At 37.5% G+C, this 17,101-nt stretch overlaps 2 protein-coding genes and 1 long non-coding RNA gene across 5 annotated transcripts; 2 read left to right on the top strand and 1 right to left on the bottom strand.

Moving 5' to 3' along the window:
- Positions 1-680: 680 nt before the first annotated feature.
- LOC118751253 lies at positions 681-1,307 on the top strand. 2 transcript variants are annotated; one of them, XR_004994503.1, is made up of 4 exons: positions 681-794; positions 869-934; positions 1,026-1,123; positions 1,203-1,307. It is a non-coding gene; the product is annotated as an uncharacterized LOC118751253 (long non-coding RNA). The 2 variants fall into 2 exon arrangements; XR_004994502.1 differs by having other exon boundaries at positions 869-1,123.
- A 3,839-nt stretch (positions 1,308-5,146) lies between these two features.
- Positions 5,147-5,815, top strand: LOC118744229 (peptidyl-prolyl cis-trans isomerase NIMA-interacting 4). The gene is made up of 2 exons (XM_036477108.1): positions 5,147-5,343; positions 5,411-5,815. The coding sequence occupies exons 1-2, from the start codon at positions 5,253-5,255 to the stop codon at positions 5,719-5,721; spliced, it is 402 nt and encodes a 133-aa protein (XP_036333001.1). The 5' UTR covers positions 5,147-5,252; the 3' UTR covers positions 5,722-5,815.
- LOC118744219 (probable glutamine--tRNA ligase) lies at positions 5,762-8,540 on the bottom strand. 2 transcript variants are annotated; one of them, XM_036477095.1, is made up of 3 exons: positions 8,386-8,540; positions 6,991-8,328; positions 5,762-6,917 (listed from the first exon to the last, which is right to left on the bottom strand). In XM_036477095.1, the coding sequence occupies exons 2-3, from the start codon at positions 8,319-8,321 to the stop codon at positions 5,885-5,887; spliced, it is 2,364 nt and encodes a 787-aa protein (XP_036332988.1). In that variant the 5' UTR covers positions 8,322-8,328; positions 8,386-8,540; the 3' UTR covers positions 5,762-5,884. The 2 variants fall into 2 exon arrangements, with proteins under 2 accessions (XP_036332988.1, XP_036332980.1); XM_036477087.1 differs by having other exon boundaries at positions 6,991-8,325.
- Between the last annotated feature and the right edge of the window lie 8,561 nt (positions 8,541-17,101).

Genomic DNA, 17,101 nt, shown 5'->3' with positions numbered 1-17,101 from the left:
TGCTAACCCTCTCATCGTCGATTTGACAGCATCCACCCAATCGCTGACGTCATAAAATACTTTTGTTTACATTCACTGTTGCCAACTTAATGCTTTTCGCACCAAATTTAGTGGGTATTCAAAACGCGAACATTTTTGAGTTTGGTGCTTGGTGCGTTTTTGGTGCTTTTGTTTTTAGTTTGAAGACACCAAATTATAAAATCTTAAAAAAATGGAAGCAAAATTTATAGCAATCATAAGCGTGGTAAGCAACTTCACAAAAATTTAAATAAAATCATGGCACAATCATAAGCGACAACAAAATATGTGGCAGCACCTTCAATCAAGCCAGAAGAAATCGACCGTCGTGCAAGAAACATTGATTTTTATTAATTTGAATCGCCATCCTTACAATATAATTATGTATGCATATAAAGTCCATAAAATACACCAATAAATATTTGGTGCTTTTTCAAATTCAAAACTTGGCAATACTGCCTTTTGTTCGATGCTTCCTCTTTTTCTTGTTGAGTTCGTCTTGCTCTCTCATTTTGGTATTTATTGACGTCACGGCCAGTTACTCTCAGCTCGATTGGCGCAATCTTGTATTCTATCATTCTTGGTTGGATAACCTGGCAGTCGTCTCGCTCCCGCATTCTGCCTTAGCCTGTGTTGCCTTCTTTTTTGATTTGTAGAAACGACTACTAAAATACAAGGAAAAATATTGTCTTCGTATAAAAAGTTCAACAGGCAACACTGCCGATATTTTCGTCGATTGTTTCGTGGAAATTCATTTTCTTATTGGGCAAATTCAAGTAAGTATGGCAAAAAAATCAAAAATAGTGGAAATATTTTGAATTACAACAATAATTTACATATTTGTTTGCAGGGTATCGGAGTTATTCATAATTTGTATTCAAAAAGTAGCTTTTTACAACAAGTGCAGCCGTTGCAAGTAAGTTTTGCATGTTAGGATCCCTGTGTGTCCGTCCACGTATGGCTGGTGCAGATAATACAAATATTAATAAATATATTCTCTTGTGAAGGTCAGGATCACTTGGTTGTCCGTCCACGTTTGCTGATGCATGTATTTTTACCACTGCAGCGTTTGGGTTGGTCAAGTGCAGTCTTTGCATATTTACAAGTAAGTATACCACTCCATAAAAGCGAAAGTGGAAATATTAATAAAGATATTTTCTTGTGCTCATTGGGACTGATTGCAGAAAAAAGTACACAACATTACAAAAAATTAACATTGCGCTATTGAAGATATAACTTTTAAATGTAACCAATATAATGCTTAGCAAGACTGATTGGCTGAAAAAGTAGAAAACATTACTAAAAAATTTAAATTAAAAAAACCAAATGTAATTCAATTTAAGATATTGAACATGTAATCTTTAAATGCAACGAATATAATAACTTTTAAAACATTAATTTGTATGCATTAAATCAATTGCATCTTTACTATTTGTACAATACTTCATATAGTCACTTTGAATAAAGGATTTGTTTGAATTCCATTAATTTTGTTTAATATATACTGGAATTGCAATGAAACCATGGTTTATTTTGAATATTTGGGAACATTTCTTCAAAGATTTCAAAGATTTTTCTTTGGCAAGAATTTTATGTTAATATCCATTTATTTAATTTTTAATATTTATGTGGCCATAAAAAGTTAATTTATTGTCTATTGTGTAAATCAGTGGAATCTTCTTAATATATTTAATTTAATTTGTATACAAAAACGCATTTCAGCACTACCAGACTACTTACTTTTCCTACTACCTTTTCACAAAAGGAGATAAAATTGTTACCCGCTTCTCTTTCCTTCTCAAATGCAACCTTACAAGGCAGTCGATTGACACAAATGTCAATATTTATCCGACCTTGTATTATTGAATCTTGATAAAAATAAGACTTTCACACTGCCTCAAGAATGATAGAATACAAGATTCCGCCGATTGCAGCAGAATTCGTGAGAGTAATTTTAGCGTGACGTCATCGTAGAGTTGACAACTGAGAGTGGCGAGAATGAGGGCGACTAGTGATGTGCTGAATTGTCCCCAATACTCGGTACCCAATACTTAAAAAAGATTTCGGTACCCTATACTTCCTTTTCGGTATCCGATACCGATTATTTACATTAAACCCTCGCCATTATATGCATTTCAGGTTTAGAAAAAACTTTCATTACTACTTTATATGATATCGGCTAAAACACTTGAACTTGTCGCCACAGAAAAATATTATTTTATCAGTTTTAACCTTAGTCGATCCAAGGTTCAAGAAAAATGTTTTGAGGGATGAAGAAGCTTTTCAGGGGGGAGATCTAACCAGTTAGCGACAAGTTTCGGATCGATATCGTACTTGTTGGTGTAACAATATTTCATATCATACGTCAACAAACCCGATACCGTTTCGAAAATTGTCGCTAACTGGTTATAGAATCTGCCCCTAGGCCTCCAAAAATGATATCGTCCGATTCAGCTGGAACAAAAATGCTCTTCACCGTGGTGCCCAACAGCCAGCAAGTCAATTTTTCAGGGTGGCAATACGCTATTTTGCGAAAAAGTATTAGTATTAAATATTAATATAGTAAAGCATATTTTTTTATTATTATAATAAAGTAGAGTAATATTTCTTTATTATTCTTATAAAGTAGATAATAAAAAAAATATTATAAATATTAAATATTAAATAAAAAAAAATATTAAATTGTTCTTCCATTTTTCTTTTCCGACTTAAATTTTGAAGCATTTTAAGTTGCATTTTTACTTCAGTTCTGCCATTGTGTGCGAAATTGTATGAAATGGAAAAAGGCATTTCTTAGGAAGCAACCCTGTGCTCGCCAATCAGCAAACAGAGCGTAACCACTTCTCACCAATCACCGAAATTTTTCTCTTTTGATTGCCAATTAATATTGGTGGCATAACCACGGCGTAACTGACCCCCTTGTTGTCGTAACCAACTCTAAGTGCCACTTCCCTGTCGTTATATGTCAGGATCTTTCATTTCAGGTCGATCTTTATGCCTTGTCCAAGTAGGAAATACACGTCAATGACGAGAATGAGTTTTAACTGTCAAAATTGTGTACACTTCTCTTTATTCGGTGAGTTTTTGGTTGTGAGTTTTGCACTCGAGATGCATTTCGGACCCCCGTCCGAATTTTTCTGCCAAAACGGCTGTTATAGCCGATGAGCGTGACAACCTCCGTCAGGCCGATCCCGGAAATCCCCGTAAGAGGGATCTCAACTCGGATATTCGGAAGCTAGTGAACGTATATATTTAAGCGGAAGAAGTGGGAAGAGCACCTGAAGACCTGTAACTTTTCCTCAGGTGTGTGCAAGCTCTGGTCAACCGTGTGGTCATTATCCAATCCGACGAACCGTGACGACAGAGTTGAAATAAATTTTGGCGACGACGCTTCGTCGGATCCGGCGCGAGCAGCGAGCTATTTTAGCTGGCAGTTCATACTGCACCCTCCGATGGACAAAGCCAAAGGCCGAGTGACCAGAAGGCTGCACAAACTGCCAACACCAAGTGCACCTCTTGTTTTCACCAGCGGTGAGATAAGGGTAGCCATCGGGAAGGCGACAGCCTCCAAAGTCGTTGGACCCGACGTAATTTGCATGCTGATGCTGAAAAATTTGGAAAGTAGTCCCACTGCATAAACCGGGGAAACCGTCTAACAAAGGAGAGCAAAGACACAAAAGCCCTTCTACTCCCGCACTACACAAACCACCTGGCCCAAGTGAGGCATCAGCATGGGTTTCGCAAAGGGCGTAGCACAACAACAGCACTTAATGCCATAAATACTTAGATAACTTGTGGCCTTAACCGAAACCGCCCCTGTGAGAGAACCATTCTAGTAGCGTCCAAGGCGTTCTACACAGTCAGCCATTCAACGCTACTAGAAGACACAGAGGCCTATCTGAATGGTCGTCACTCGTCAATAACCTTTAGAGACAAATCGAGCAAACCTAGGAAAATAAAACAGGGTTTCAAAGGGTGGTGTCCTTTCACCAGCACTGTTTAACTTTTACATTTGTAAGCTCCCTCAACCACCAAAAGGAGTCTCCATTGTCTGTTATACTCGATCATGGCATCTGGGAATGAGATTGATGATCGCCGATCTTTCTCGCTTCTTCACGCACAGAGCCCAACCCCCTCCCCTACAAAATCCTCAGCTATACTTTTCACCACTTGGACAAAGGAGGTCAGACTGCAACTGGGTATTCACGTCGATGACGAACCAGCACCTGGGACAAAGACAAAGAAACGTTGGCAACGTACAAGGCAATTGGAAGGCCGGTTCTGACCTATGCAGCGCCTGTGCGGTCACCGGGGACTAGTAGGACGCAGTGGATGAAGCAGCAGACTTGCCAAAACACGACACTCAGGAGAAAGGCAGGATGCCTTCTGATTTCGCCTCAACATCACTTGCACGACCAGGCCCTTATTCTCCCTATTAAGGAGAATAACACAATGCTATGCAAGCAGTTTCTAGTTGGAAGGAATAGACAACTGATTGCAGAAGAGCCCTCGCCAAGGCACGTCAGGAGGCATCTGTACGAAGTTACGGACTAAGTCCAGAGGTTCTTCAAACAACCGTTGGGTCCGACAACTCACTGACAGGCCTTGAACGGCATTCAAAGAGAGGCAGTCTCGAGTTATATAGACTCTCGACTTGTTCTAGACATACAACCACCAGACGTGGACGCGACAGAACTTCGTCTGCTCGGGAGACTCGGACCACAATAACCCAACTGCGCTCTGTTTAATGAAGCAGAGTGAAATCGTAGCTGATCAGAAAAAATAAAGAAGTGTTAAACGACTGCCCGGCATTCGTATAGACGCCCCATGACTCAAAGTATATCTTTGCATGCCCCAGACATACCCCATCGAGGGTGCACGCTTCCTGGGTCTATCGCTAGTAGAGCTTGATGACAACGATTGAGGGACTAACCGATCTGGCCCGGGTTGTTGTAGCCGCGACAACGACAACAACAACAACAACAACCAAAAACGAAGAAAAGTATTTAAATGGTATTCACTAAATCTATTTTGTATACACACCAATTGTTGGAATGTAGGGTGCATTGCAATTTCCCACTTTCGTTAAATCAGCTTTTTCGCGGAACATGGCAGCTCTTAAAACCAGCTGTCAGCAGTACTGAAATCTAACCTAAATTTTACATATATGTCTCGGTTCTAGCATATCTCATTTCTTAATGCGGCCGGGTTAAACAACGTAAACAATTTATAAAATGCCACCAAAAAAAGATGGAAAAGGCGGTAGTAAGGATAGCAAAGCGTCAGGTAGCAAAAAAGGGGGTGGTGCTGCCGGTGAAGAAAAAGGTAAATATGTACTTTACTTTCAATTATTAGGTAGAGTGTTTATATGAGTCTTTGCTTAATCCGGCAGGTAAGGAAAAGAAGGGCGGCAATGCTGTCAAAGTCCGACATATCCTTTGCGAAAAACAAGGCAAGATACTTGAAGCCTTGGAAAAGCTTAAAGCTGGTCAAAAGTTTCCCGAAGTAGCGGCCGCTTACAGCGAAGATAAAGCCCGTCAAGGTGGCGACTTAGGTTGGCAAATTCGTGGTGCTATGGTAGGACCTTTCCAAGATGCTGCCTTTGCGCTTCCCATTTCGAATGTAAATAATCCAATCTACACAGATCCTCCCATAAAGACGAAATTTGGCTACCACATCATAATGGTGGAAGGAAAAAAATAAATTTGAGTTTAATCTAAAGAAGTAAAACACCAAAGTAGGCTTGGTTGTAATTGTTTTTATTTTTTTTTTATGAAATTAAAAGATTTTATAAATAGCCATTCTTTTTTAAATACATAACAGTAACTGTATTTTTACAAAGGCATCTTTTGCCTTATTTGAGCATTCATTTCTTGCCAGCGTCTTCTTTCAAACCCACTGTACGATTGAAAACAATGTGATCTGTGGTAGTGTCCGGATCTACTGAAAAAAAACCAATTCGTTCGAACTGGAATTTTTCATACACTTCAACGCTGGATAGTGCACGATCAGCATATGCTTCTAATATAACTAAAGAATCTTCATTGATATCTGAGAGGAAACCACCGGGCACTTCGTTGGGGTCTTCAGGGTTCTTGTGCTTGAACAATCTTTCATAGAGCCTCACTTCCAATTTGATTGGCTGTGAAACCCATTGTATAAATGCCTTGGGCTTTTCTGCTTGTTCAGCTGGCGTACATTCACAGATTAGTTCTGAAATTTCACCGGTTTGTGGATTTCGTTTAACTTCTTTTACAGAAATGACTAAGCCAGCATGACGCAAACCAACAGTTTGGTTTAGTGCTAGTCGGCGATATCCCTTTTCAGGCTCTAGCTTAAAGTCACTTTGTTCAATGAAGATTATGCGATCCAGTACTATGCGATGGCTGCCCAATTCAGGATTCTGTGGAAAGTTAGGTACTTCTATTTCTATGGGCTTTTCATGTGGGAAGTTGGCGAGCGTTATCTTCAGGGGTTCAAGAACGACAAGCCGCCGTGGTGCGCTCACATTGAGTACATCGCGAACTGCTGCCTCTAGCATGCTGGGATCCACAGAAATTTGCGCGCCTGTGACACCCATTTGTGCGCAAAAGTTATTGATTGCTTCTGCAGGATATCCTCTACGGCGCAAAGCAGTCAACGTGAATAAGCGTGGATCATCCCAGTCGCTTACAATACGTTCGGTAATAAGCTTATTAATTTTACGCTTAGAGACTAGCGCATAGTTCATATTAAGGCGACCATATTCCCACTGAACGGGACAGTAGATATCCAGAGCGTTGCAGAGCCAATAATAGGAAGAACGGCGTGATTGGAACTCTTTAGTACATAGTGAATGAGTAATATTTTCGATAGAATCACAGAGGCAGTGAGTGTAGTCATATGTAGGATAAATACACCTATGACAAACGATTTATGTTATTTATGTTAACGAGTATGTCGATAAAAAATTCTAAAGGAGTGTAAACTTACCAGTCATTCCCAGTGCGATGATGCGGTATGAATTTAATGCGATAAGCAACAGGATCGACTTTACCTTCCTCCAAAGTTAGTTTCAAACGTAGCGTTGCTGAGCCCTCATCTATTTTTCCATTTTTCATATCTTCGAAAAGTTGCAATGACTCTTCGATTGGCCGTTCACGCCAGGGACTCGGTTTCGGATTGAATCCTTTCATCTCATCTGCACCTTGGTGGCAAACGTACGCCAAACCCTTGCGTATCAGCACAACCGCCCACTCATACAGTTGCTGGAAGTTGTCTGACGAGTGTGTAATTTTGTACGGTTTATAGCCCAGCCATTCGACCATATCGCGTATGCCTACAAAAAATTTCTCTTCCTCTTTCTCAGGGTTAGTATCGTCATAGCGCAGATAGCAAACGCCACCCTTTGAAGCAGCATAGCCAAAATTGATGTTAATCGCTTTTGCATGCCCAATATGTAGAATACCATTTGGTTCTGGAGGAAAACGTGTTTGCACTCGACCACCAGTTTGCTTTAAATGTTCTTTTAGTAGACGTTCTGTGTGTTCCGTTACTATATATCCATCAGTTTTGTAGTTTTCCCCTGGTATATGGAAATGTACTTTCGTTTTCATCAGTTCGGCTATGGTATTAGCACCATCGTTGCTATCCGCATCAGCACTATCTGTAATTAACGCATTTCCATTGCTGGTGTTACTAGTTTTATCAGCTGGCGTCACTTTTGCTTTGTCTTTCTTTTTTTCAGTTTTGGGTAGAGGCTTCAAATCTTCATCAGTTTTTGGGCCGAGCAAATCAAAAATTTCTACATCAATAGCCGACTTTACCGATTTAGCGTCTGCCCATTTGAGTTGCGCACGTACGTCTTGCATAATTTTGAATGCGTTGAAATGATAACGCTGTTCCAGCAGCGCATCTTTATGCAACTTTACTTGCTCTTGTACAACGCGTTCGATTTCTTCGGGTGTCACGACCACTCCGACTCCACACGCCTCTTCGAATTCTTGTTTGTTAAGGGACGCACCTTTCTTTTGAACATTCTTCAAAATATATTCAATTGCGGCATCCACTCTTAATGTGCTGTCTAATTTGCGTTCCACGATATATCGGGCGAGTAATGGAAGCTCGTGAGCTACTTGCGGCTTCATTTTACTAGCCACATGATAAAGCAGCATGCCCACGCCATCGCCGAGAGGTGCGCCTTTCACTTCAGTCAATGCGAGTTGCAAATTCTTGGTAACATTTGCGTTCTTCAGAGTTTCTTTGGCCTTTTGCTCACTCATACCGAGCGACTGGAATTGTGAGAGCAGCTCCTGATCTGTCATTATGCTACTTGAAGAAAATATGCAAATTATTTAAAGCATTAAGTTGTAGAAAATTGATACCTACTTCACTGTGATAAACTGCACAATCAATCGGATTGTTGAGCTTTTGGTTGGAAATTAGTCGCTAAAAAACCTAATGAAAGTGCACCTCGTTGCTAATCTACGTACTTCAGCTGATGTGGACTGAAACAGTGTAACCAGAGGATACCAAAAAGCGAACCTAATTGGGTTTTGAAAAAAGGTTAGAAAAGGGTATTATAACTCCATTTGGAAAATAAAGTTAAAAAGAAGTCAGAATGTTATCGATCTCTCGATAAAGGCTGGTTTTCACTATGTCAAATTCAATGGCATGTGCCGTCAAATAGGTGAAAACACATTGTCAAATGGAACTAAAAAAAGGTTTACCCATTGATTTAGATCAGAATAGGTATTCAGTCGTGTACATGTGCTACTAAATTGGCTAACTGTCCTTTTTTGGTCCTATATATAATCGGTAAAGGTATGAAAACAGAAGACAAAGTTGTGTCAAAATATGTTGCCAATATTTGTTTGGCAAAATATGACATAGTGAAAACAAACCTTAAGTCCTGGAAAATCGATATTCTTTAAATCCTTCTCACCGAAACATAAAATAATATATATTAGGCTAATAACGGCTAAATTACTACAAGCTAAGCAAAATTTATTATTTTCTAACAAACCTGTGCAAAAAAGGTACCCAAGTATTTTCTTAAAGAAATGGTACCTTAATAAGTTGCAAACCGAATTTTATTATGAATATATTAATGCCTGGATTATAATGGAAGTAAACGAAAGGAAGGAAGTGGAAACGAAGTGAACTGTTACTTAATTATCTATTGTATGGGCAATGACTTCAAACGATTATAATGCACTTGAACGCAATGTAAAACGGAAGTATCTAAAATCAATAGATCCTTACGAACTGGCCGCGATTTGTTACGATTCGCCCCGTGCATTATAACCAAGGTATAAGTATGGCTGACTTCTAAAACGTATCAATGCAATGTTTGGATACTGTTCTATTGCGGTATTCAAACTGTTTGTATATACAGCGTTGCGAAACATTGCAACCATATACATTGCATATTTCGAATATTTAATAAAACAATGATCATTTCGGAATTTTCCATTTTTAGAAGACAAATGGTAACCAAAACCAAACGAAGCATCAACTTTGTTTCTGGTGCGCTGATTACTCTAGCGATACGTTTCGATAACTTTTCGGATGCGTTTCGGAAAAGTATACCTTGTCAACCAATTGTAGTTCGGCGTTTTGGAACATTAAACTTTGTACTAATGCAATCCAACTGACGTTTTGGAAGTCAGCCTATATAAGGGCCAGAAAAAAGTCGCGAAGTCAAAATCATGATTCAACAATTGAAAATTGAATCATGGTCAAAAGATTATCCTGGTCACACTGGACGGCAATGTGGGAAACGTCAAGCTTTTAAGTGCAACATGTAGCGGATGCAGTGCACTACGAGGGTTGCCTCAGCACAAAAAAATGCAAGATAACTTGCCAGAATAATTAGGCCAACAGCACACATATGTTCGGTACACATTGTCCATCAAGTTTGTCAGTCAAGAATTTAGCAGTTTGACTGACGCTATGTAGCGCCCAAGCTATCAGTCATGTATGATATTAAATCATCATGATGGAAGATACGCATTCATTTATCGGCTAACCAGTTGACCACCCTACTTCACAACACCACCGGTAAAGTTTTAAGCTACGCTAGGAATGCTTGTAATTTTTATGTATTTATTATTGCTACCACTCCGTTTTTCACAAATTATACCCATTTTTACTAGCGAAATGAACCGCAAAACACATGTTAACGTTATTGCCATGATACAAATATTTAAAGGTAAAATCGCTCGTTCCATTCTTCGGCCATCATTTATTTTTTGAAGTTTGTCTACTTTATAAAATTGAAATTTTGAAATGCCAAATGCCAAATAAAAGTAAGACATAAAACAAATAGATGAAAATATTCGAATTTCCTTTTATTTGAGACAGAGAATGAGAATGTATTTTTGAGATTGAAAATTTGAAAACATTTTTGTTATGTTAGCAAACTTCAAAAATGTTCAGGCTGCCTCTCAGCGATTTTACATTCAAATTTTTGTATCATGGTTAATGCGCCTTTAAAAAAATGAAATCGCATTTTAGGTTGCCAACTTGTCTACACAGGCCCTAAGGGCCGGTTACTCAATGTCTTGTTAACACTAATCTCCGGTTAAACGTAGTTATCGACGTTACCAACTCCCTGTTGCATGCATAGAGCCGAAGACGTCGATAACGATATTTAACCTCAGATTAGTGTTAACCAGACATTGATTAACCGGCCCTAAAAGACCGAGAAGTGAATGTATGCTGTAGGAGTTTCAAAGTTTAGGGCACAGTTAATTGCCTATACAATATTATAAAAAATATTACGATATCACGATATGTACATACATATACAATTTTCATGGCAGTAAAGCATAAAAACCACAACCAATGTGCAACCTTGTGCCAAACTCGACGAAACCACCTCAGAGAAAACTAAGCAGATGCCGTTTAATTGCCAAACAAAAGTTTGCCTGCATAACACCCACCTTAGTTAACTTGCAAACTTAGGCTGCTTGGAGCAGAAGCGAAATCATTGTGATGAAATGTTGTCAATATAATAATGAAGAAACATTTCGGGAACGGCTTTGGCGCGCCCTATATATGTACACACAATGCAGCGATTCGTCGCAGCGCTACACTTGCATCTACGCATTTTGCATCTTGACGGCTGTCGCAATTTAACACACGGCGCTTCATTTTATTAGTTTTTACGCATGATTCAATAATACAAGTTTCGATAAACTGACAGTTGTCTCTCTCGTACCGCTCCCTTAGCAGTGGCACCGTGTTGCTTCTTTGCAAATTTACATAGAAACAGTGTAGCTTTGGTGTGAAATAAAAGTATACGCTTTTGTGCAATATGCTTATTTGTATATGCATATGAAGCATATTTAACTGATGAAAACCTAAGCATTGGATGTTTACATCAATCTCATAGTAGTCTTACTTTAATTTTGAGTCATTTTGCAGTTTTTATACGGCTAAATAGCATATAAATTACGTAAGTCACGTAGATATACCAATATTACGTTCAACATTTCGTTTAAAATGCCAGATTTCCTGCAAACACATTAGAATTTACGAAAGGAATTTCACTACTAATTGCCTACTTTGCGTACTTTTCTACTACTATTTTGGAAACAAGGGATTGCATTCTTGCCCTTTCTCTGTCCTTCGTAAATGCAACCTTTTGTAAGGGTGTGTCAAACCGCAGCTGTCAATAATTATCTAACCTTGTATTATTGAATCATGGTTTTTACGCAGCCTTCAACTCGAAAATCACTCACCAATTGCAAATTAACACAATTTAAACTGATTTTTCACTTATTGTTACGGTGACCATCCGTTCTGTTTTTTGCAGGACCGTACTGTTATTTAAAGGTCTGTCCTGCGTAGGTTTTCAAAACAGAAAACCCCCAAAATGTAGTGATTTTTTCCAAGTGTCCTGCCTTTGTCCCGCATTTTCTTCGATATTTTAAAATTAAGTTTTCCTAATCGAAATAAAAGCAGTGTCGATAACTAATTGATAACTACATAAGGGTAAGCTGGTTTTAAAGGTTCAACTAGTCAATGCGTTCTAAATATTGTACGGTTATGGACAATGGATGACGAGAAATTGAAGACCAGCATCAAATATATCGATAACACTGTTCTACAAATTTTGTGGTAAACGCTTAAGAAAAAAAATATTTTCTAAGCCAATTTTCCTTTCGAACAAGCGTTTTCGTAATTTTTTCGAAAAACGTGTTTTTGGTACATTTCGAACCTTTTCGTCAATATCTCATGGAAAAATTATCCAATAAACATAATCGACCTACAGTCCTCTTACAAAAATATATTACTTGCCGATTTCGATGAAAATTATTAGTGTTAGAACGGACCAAAATCGAAAAATTGAAATTTCCATTATTTTCTTTTTACAGTAAATGAAAATCTGATGAGAAATGGATATGTTACGGAATACAATCGGCACAAAAAATATATATTTTTGCAAAGAGCCCATCAATACCTTTCGAACTGTTGGTCGTTTCATGAGATATTGAGGAATAACTGAAAAAGTACTAAAAATACGTTTTTCGAACAAATCTCGAAAACACTTCTTTGAAACCATGGTTATTTTTTTCGTGTTCAACGACCCAAAGTTTGCCTAAAAAATTTACTTTACAGAGGTTCATATTTCGTGTAAAGTAATATGTAATATGCCTTATTATAATTTTGTAAATATTCAATACTAAAAGATTAATACCAATGAATCAAATGTGATTTATGTTTAAAGTTTAATATTGGATACAATCTTATTGGATTGGAATATACACTCTTCGTTATTTGAATAGCGCGTCCTTTTAATGCTTAGGAGGTACAGTTTTCCTTTTGTTTGTTTAATATTCATTAAATTTTTATAAAAATATAGCATATTCTACGTCCACATCCCATTTTAAAAATTTTTTGAAAATTAAAAAAAAAATAAACATAGGGGCGAAATTTTTTTTTGTTGACGGTGCTGCGCATTTTCTTCCATATAAAAATTTTGTCAAGCATACTTTGTATGGTAGAAAACCAAAAAATAGAGTGCGCTATTTAAATGACGAGGAATGTATATATGTAGTATATTTTTGTTATTTTTATACTACGAAATTATATGTATGTAAATTTTTTGAAAAAGTGTCCTGCATTTTCAAAATATATTTATGGTCACCTTACTTATAATTCAAACTTCTCTTTGCCGCTGATTTGTAAACAACGGTTTATTTACTAGTTACCACAACTGTCCAAATTGGCAAAACCAAAGTAGCGGTATCACTGACGGCGCCACCTTTGTTCGCTGCACAGTCGATGTTTTTGCATTTTTGCCAAACATCGATGGTTGATGGCGACTATCGATGATTCTTTTGTACGCCTCTACGCATGTAAAATTAAATAATATTAGTTTTTAGTTTATACCCTTTCACAAACAAAAATTTAAAATTTTTTAAGACTTTTAATAAAAAATCCTTTATCTCTTTTGTAATAATATAGTAATAATAATAATAGATTGGCGCTTACACTTATGTTGGTGTTTGGCCGAGCTTCTCCTCCAATTTGTGGCGTGCGCCTTGATGTTGTCACACACAGGGGAGGGACCTATACTTCTATAAAGACACCGAATGGCGATTGTATTTTGATGAGAAGCTGTTTTTCATATCAGAAATTCACTTGGAGGTTTTCCATTGCCTGCCGAGGGCCGACCTCTGTTAAGAAAAAACCTCTTTTCTATATTGTTTTTGCGATGTTGCTATGACCAGGGCTTGCACCCAGGCACTGCAGAGTGGAAACGCGCATTGCTAACCACTACACCACAGCGGTCACCGCTGTCTTTAATAGTTTTATGTTAGTTCCAGTAAATAAAAATGTTACGTTTTTACAAGCTTTTGTTTAACTTCACTTACTTACATATATGTCCTGTAATTTTGCTATCAACTCTAACCAACTTTCCGATGAGCTTTGAACTTACCGCAAAACCCGTTGACAATGTAAAATGAAAGACAAATTAATCCACAAGGTGACGGAGGTTTAGAGATGTTTGTAAAGCCCGTATTTATGGTCCGATATGGTTCATATCTGGAATGAATATACATATAGAACTTTCGGGGAAGTAAATACTTTTGTTTCCCATTTTCGGCAATTTCTCTTTTGGTGTTGCCCTACCCGTTCACATAGAGCAAGTTTTTTGTACACAATTGTTGTCGTCAGCAAAGCACTATTTCCTGTAAAAATTTCAGCCGGTTTGTCATTTGTACAACACTGATTTGGCTGAAATATCACTAACTAATTGTTAAAATCTATACATATTCAAAAATTTCGTTGCTAACTTCCATTTAGTCTGTTCCAATAGCAGTCCGGTTTACAGGATTTAGTCAACACTTACAGGAAGTCGTTCCTATTGACATAAAACCTGTAAGTGGGAACACATTTGAGAGAGTAACTGAGCAACTGTTCCTAGTTAGAAGTTACAGGATTTAGTCCGGAGTTTTTTTTCCTGTAAGTTCATGAAAAGTGTCAAACGATCAGCTGATTTGCAAGTGCAAACAAAAACAGAAAGCGGTGAAAGCAAAGAATCTTATATTTGTAAAATAATGGAAGTAAACAACGAAATATTTGAATATGTATAGATTTTAATAAATAGTTAGTGATATTTCAGCCAAATTATATTTCGCCTTGTAAACAAACCGACTGACGTTTTTACAGGAAATAGTGCTTTTTGCGTTCCCGTGCACTTCTGCATCTGTTCTCCTTTTACTCTCACTTGAGAGAGTATAATTGTAGTTTGACAGTTCCGCAGGTTCTTTGCCTACACCGCTTTCTGTTTTTGTTTGCACATGCAAATCAGCTGACCTTTTGACACTTTTCATGAACTTCTGACTAGGAACAAATGTAATTAAAATGAAGAGCGCGGTGATTGGTGGCAAAAACACGTACAAAATAATAAGTTGGTTAGCACAAGCATGTGCGGAAAAGTTGCTTGCATTTTTTTCTTTAAGCTTAGTCTTTATATTCTTTGTTTACTTTAAAAAAAAAAAAAACGAAATTACTTTTTTCTTTTGCTTCGTCTTGTCAGATCTTGTGTAGTTGGATCCCCTACAAGAATTGTGTGATGGAAACTAATGCAGCGTTTTTGCTGCATTTAAAATCCAACATTTAGCTCTTTCGAACATATGTTTTCGAAGAGCGTTCATGCTATAGCATTTAGCAAATGTACATTTACGCGAGTTCGAAATCGTATGCTTTTGACAAACAGCCGTGTTCCAGTCTCTTATTTAGATGCCTATATATTACGATAAATTCTCACGCAGAAGATAATGTGCAAAAACCCTACTGAAAAGGAAAAAATAAATTTTAAACCAAAAATTCAATACAAAAACTTGAATTGTTTTAACCATAACCGAACATTTGTTTATGCATATATTCATTTGTCGGTGCTGTCAATTAAAATTTCCTCACTTAATTAGGAAACAAAACAAACAGAATTGATTACAAATTGATCCAGATTTCTATCAGCATCACATCGATATTGGATCTTCTTAACTTTTCTTTATCCAAATATGTAATGCAAAATAAAAGAAATCTCGATCGGCGATCACTGAAACGCAGCTAGCCACTGTATACTCGAAAAAGCAATGTTGCCACTTTTTCTCTTTAAACCATGTTCGAATCGTGGAAATTTTGGAAGATCACAGGGTTGCTTTTAGCATTTAGATTCTTAATGCAAAAATGTAGTTGCATTTAGTTGCATTTAGGTGACGAATTTTGTATGGATAAATGTACATTTAGAGTAGCATTTAGAGCTAAATGCGCTAAATGTGCTTTTACGCGTAAGCAAAGACAGCCTATAACACATTCTCATTTCTCTTACTAACGCATTTGCAAATTTTGCGTTGGTTAGAAAGAGACCATAAGTTGGAGGAAGACGGAAGATCACATGTACACAAATGTTTACATCAGATTTTTCACACAGCCCTTTAGAATTTGATAGAAACTTGTAGGTAGCCAGTGACGGAAATCTATATCAGTCTTGCCACTCAAACGATTTGTCAAATGATTGTCACTGTTCTTGCAGGGTCATGATGTGTATTAGTGCGTACGCCACGTTCACATAAGGTTTATTAAAGGCGAAATCAGCTGTTCCTGTAAAATCTGCAAATTGTGAAGTACGGGAACAGGCTATATGTATACGCGGATATGTAAACAAAGTAAAACAAACGAAAATTTGACACAAGCCTGCTCATAAGAGGAAGCTTGGCTTCTATCAAGGCGAATTTATACAAGGTGGTGTTGATGGCGAATTTGGATTTTCGCCGCGGTTATTATTAATGTCAAAATGATGTGTTTGTTGTAAACAGGGCGAATTCACTTTACAACAAACACATAATTTTGACATTAATAATAACCGCGGCGAAAATCCAAATTCGCCATCAACACCACCTTGCATAAATTCGCCTTGCTATCAATGTAGTTAATACGCCTTGGTTCTTACTTAAGCTTAGTATCCAGCTCTCAAGAAAACGGTCAAGAAAAAATTGCCATTATTTCGCGTGTGTGTCCAAGGAATTTTGACATTTTTTATACCTCACAGCCTGTTGCCTCACTCTTTCCTCAAGAAATAATGGAACGGGCATATATTTCTGTTGCAAACTTGGGTTGCCTTGTGCTCTTTTTTCACAAAAAACTTTAGAAAACCGTAGTAGAAAGCGTACTAAATTTCTGAAGAACTGCGTACTGCCTTAAGGAAATTTGACTCAAGAATATTTCTTAGCCATTTCTTGTACGTCATTTTATATGGAGTTTTTGCTTTTCTTAAGAGCTGGATACTAAGCTTTTAGCTGAAATTAGTCGAGAACGCAGAACGTATACTTAAACGCAGTCTGTATACGGAGAATTTTGTCGATTACTGGAGCCCTCAGTGTTGCTTACTACACTGTTGCCACTCATCAATGCATTTTCATAAACTAACCCTTTCAACTACAATTTTTCGTGCTATAATAGATTTTAGCTAAAAATAAACTACTTAGTTTTCAACAAAAACCTTATTCAATAGTAAATTTCAAATATTTTAAACATATTGTGGCGAATACTGCGGCAACACAAAGCGAACAACGAGAAATAGGCA

Source organism: Rhagoletis pomonella, unplaced genomic scaffold (assembly GCF_013731165.1).
Source record: "Rhagoletis pomonella isolate Grant_MI unplaced genomic scaffold, Rhpom_1.0 Rhpom_scaffold_00001, whole genome shotgun sequence".
In the NCBI taxonomy this organism is placed as follows: Eukaryota; Metazoa; Arthropoda; class Insecta; order Diptera; family Tephritidae; genus Rhagoletis; species Rhagoletis pomonella.
The sequence above is the reverse complement of the archived record's forward strand: the minus strand, read 5'-3'. Positions and strand labels throughout refer to the sequence as shown.

Bases quoted from the DNA above. Each gene is read 5' to 3' on its own strand.
- LOC118744229 (XM_036477108.1), top strand. From the start codon at position 5,253: ATGCCACCAAAAAAAGATGGAAAAGGCGGTAGTAAGGATAGCAAAGCG. The intron at 5,344-5,410 runs GTAAATATGTAC...TTAATCCGGCAG, and splicing joins TGCTGCCGGTGAAGAAAAAG to GTAAGGAAAAGAAGGGCGGC.
- LOC118744219 (XM_036477095.1), bottom strand. From the start codon at position 8,321: ATGACAGATCAGGAGCTGCTCTCACAATTCCAGTCGCTCGGTATGAGT. The intron at 6,918-6,990 runs GTAAGTTTACAC...CGTTTGTCATAG, and splicing joins CATCGCACTGGGAATGACTG to GTGTATTTATCCTACATATG.